At 21.8% G+C, this 3,711-nt stretch overlaps 2 protein-coding genes across 2 annotated transcripts; both read right to left on the bottom strand. All coding sequences in view use genetic code 6, as the record gives it.

The window, feature by feature from the left end:
- Window positions 1-281: 281 nt before the first annotated feature.
- On the bottom strand, window positions 282-1,003 carry TTHERM_01401770 (hypothetical protein; the record flags this gene model as incomplete). Its single annotated transcript, XM_001029603.3, has 3 exons — window positions 282-517; window positions 579-668; window positions 721-1,003. 3 exons carry the CDS (start codon window positions 1,001-1,003, stop codon window positions 282-284), a joined length of 609 nt encoding a protein of 202 aa, XP_001029603.2.
- Window positions 1,004-1,911: 908 nt separating this feature from the next.
- On the bottom strand, window positions 1,912-3,515 carry TTHERM_01401780 (transmembrane protein; the record flags this gene model as incomplete). Its single annotated transcript, XM_001029604.2, has 3 exons — window positions 1,912-1,946; window positions 2,201-3,391; window positions 3,446-3,515. 3 exons carry the CDS (start codon window positions 3,513-3,515, stop codon window positions 1,912-1,914), a joined length of 1,296 nt encoding a protein of 431 aa, XP_001029604.2.
- Between the last annotated feature and the right edge of the window lie 196 nt (window positions 3,516-3,711).

Here is a 3,711-nt window from a genome sequence, read left to right on the forward strand (position 1 = left end):
TATACTGTAATTCCTCTAAAAAATGGGGGTTGAGTCAGGTATCTGAGAATCTAATATATATGGTATATATTTTTTACAATATATCAATTAATATCTGCATACAACAATTTCATTTTTTTAAAATTTATACATTTTTTAAAAGTAAAAATAAATAAATAAATAACAAAACTTTTTAAATAAAGAATGTTATTGTTTCATACAAGAGCATGTATTCAATAGAGTTAATATTTTTTAAATAAATTACATATAAAGTCTAAATAAAAATAATAATTATTATGAAATCATTTTTTGATACAGTTATTTTATTTCATACCATCTATATTTATTATTTAATTTTTTTATTATTAGTCTTTTGGGTATTCATTATATTACCAGCTATTTTAAATATCTTAACTGCTCAGTTAAGATTATAAATCTTAATCATATTATTGATAGCTTTATTATTCAGACTCTTTTTTCTCTATATTAAAGTTAAAAAACTTGCTTCTGTTATTGTTTGAAAAAGAAGCTCTAGGATCTATTTTTAAAATTAAAAAATAGTTGATTTAAATTTTTTTAAAAATAAAATAAATATTTACTTGAAAATTAAATTAGTTAGAGTTAATTTAAAGAAGTAAAATCATCAATCTATTGTTTATTAAAAATCTGCTTCATATCTGATGGACTTTCTATTTATAAATAAATAATTTAATTTATATTTAAGTAATGTTTTATTTTTACTTTATATTTTAGATGCTTATTTACTAATTATAAGGTCGCAATTAAATTTAATTTATTCAGCTTTTTATTTTGTTAAAAAAGTGATGTTCTTTTTTAAATTAATCCATCGTTTTAAGGCTCTTTAATGGTCTTATTCTTTGATAAATATAAAATAAAACACTCTTTTTGGTAAATACTTTTAAAAGAAATTTTTTATTTCACCTATTTTTTTTGAACGTTAATTATTAATTTTTAGACGAACAATAATTAGTATAACAAAAAAAATAAAAAAGAAATGTATCATCTGTGTAAGGACTAATATCTCATAATCATCGCTTATTGATCTCATTTGTTAAAGAGCAATATTAATTATTAAAATTATAATTGAAGTACAATCTAATTTAAGAACTTGCTTTTGAAGATAAGGCTAATAAATATAATTCAGTATTAATTATAATGATAAAATTAGACAAACTATTAAATATGTCAAGCTATTGCTATACTATATAGTTAGGATGAAGAAAATGGCTATGAAAGTTTTAAAGTAAATACGTATAAATTCCCAAAAGAAGAAATTAGGTTTATAATCTAGATAGAAATACCCAAATTTATATTTAGTAGTGCAATAATCTAAATTTATTCTATGGTTGTAAAGTTTCTTAAGAGCAAAAAGAGGAAGTAATAATATCATTAGTAAATAAGGTATGATATAAACATAAGTAAATAATTTATATTAAGTATCAGAGCAGTGTAATAATAAATTAACAGATACATATTAAATTTGACCTATTTTACGACAAGATAAAGAGCTTGATAATACAGTTATCAATTCAGGCTAAAACAAAAAGAAAATTACAGTAAGAATAGCATAATTGTGATGTAACTTTATCTAAAATTTCTTTAGTTTTCTTAAAACGTAAAAAATTAAAATAATGAAAGCTAGTAAAATTATAGGATATATAGATTTTATCAGAATTTTTATCTAAGTCACTCCGAATTTACTAAAATAATAGTCAGGATATAGGCAGTGAATTTCAGAAAATATTTGTGTTGAGGGGATTCCAAAATAATTCAATGCATTGGTTAAAGTAGTAAAATTTGAAGATTCTACACTTTAAAAAATTATAGATGATATTTAAATATAGTTTGTTAGGGATTTTATATAGTATGTTGATTGATCATTTACACAGCTCGCAGAAAGTGGTAGAAATTTCATGTAACGCAAATAAGTACTAGTAGAGTGAAAACTAAAATTTTACACAAACATTGTAATGCTGATTACTAAATACATTATTAACAGTATTGCTATTTTTTATTAAATAAAAATATCAATTAAAATTGAAGTTATTATTTACCATAAAAAATTTAAAATTAATTAAAAATTTTGTTAATAAAAAATTACTGAATAAAATTAATAAAAATTAGATAAGCTAGGTTTTAGCACATTCTTAGCAAGATTAATTTAATGAAGATTAACTATATCTAGTATTCCATAATTTACCTTCATAATCACATTCTTAGCATAAAGGACCTATATATCCTTTTATGCAACCTTATTTACTATCAGGGTTATTTTCTCTGCAGGTTATAGTTGAAGTAAAGTCATCACATTCCAATATTTCATCAGAGTAATTATTCGATCTCCAATAACCATCTTTAAGAATAATTGTATCAGCTTCACAAGAAGTAGCTTGAGCTGGACATTTTATACAAGTCAAAGTTTCATTTTAAGTTTACTAAGAGTCTATTAAAGAATAAAACCCACTTTAACATACTTCACATATTTTAATATTTTAATTTATTACTTTAAAAATCTCACCTCTCTAACATTAACGGAATTAGATGTTTAGTTTTAAATTAATTAAAGCTGATTGTAAAAATGAATTAGTTATAGCCTTAATTAAAAAGGATTAAATAGATAAAGGATGTGCATTTATTTAGAGAGAAGTAAATTTAAATGTTTTTTAGTCTTCATTATACTAATTGTAATTGACAAAAGTTTAACCAATAGCTTGTGAATGAAATAAATCATCTGCAGTAATTTCAATTTGAAAAGAATTTAATTCCTGTTATACACTAGAAGGATAAAGCTCATCTTTTAACTTTTAAACAGAAAATTAAACTAACTAATCGTACTAGTCTACAAATTGTATATTTAATGGTAAAAAGTTGCCACTTCTGAATGACTCAATAAATAGATTTTCTTCACCTAAAATTCTATCTGAAATAATTTTATCAAAGTATTTTTTGTTAAACAAGAGGCTTTTTCTTTCTTTTTGATTTTCGGCTTATTTTAATTATCTAAATTTCTGATGTTAAAAATTTAAAATTATTTTAAATGGGAATATTCCTATATCCTTTCCATAAATAAGAGCAGTATTTTAACTAATTCTAGTTTTATTTAAAATGGTCTATTCAGGATCAAATTATGAGGATATGACTCTTACACCTCCACCTATTTCAGCAAAATTAAAAGAAACATTTGACTTATTATCTATAATCAGTTTTTTAGCTTCTCTTAAGAATATAGCTCCACCTGAACCTTTCGCAATATTGTAATTGAAAGAGCAATTATTAATTGCTATTTAATTTGCATTATTAAATTAAAGAGCTCCTCCATCAAGAGATGTATTATTTTAAAAGACAGAATTTAATATATTAATTGCATCTGAATTTTATATTAGGATATTTCCTTAATTATATTTATAATTTAAATTAGTAAAACTAATTTATGTAGATTAAATACTAATTAGGGCTTGGTTTAATTATTTTGAAGTGGTTATTGAATTATCCAAAGAAGTATTAGTTTAAAACATAACAAAATTTTTAATTTAAATTGTATCATCAAATAATGTAATTTATTCTCTTTCACTTTTGAAGCTATTAGTATATTTCAGAAATAGAATATTTTAATTTTATATGAATTTTATTCCTAAAAGCAGAGTACTTTAGTATCCAACAATACTTATAGCAAATTTTTCACTTCCATCCTATAAATAATCATAGCTTTTT

The sequence above is a fragment of the Tetrahymena thermophila genome (genome assembly GCF_000189635.1).
Source record: "Tetrahymena thermophila SB210 genomic scaffold scf_8253834, whole genome shotgun sequence".
Lineage (NCBI taxonomy): Eukaryota > Ciliophora > Oligohymenophorea > Hymenostomatida > Tetrahymenidae > Tetrahymena > Tetrahymena thermophila.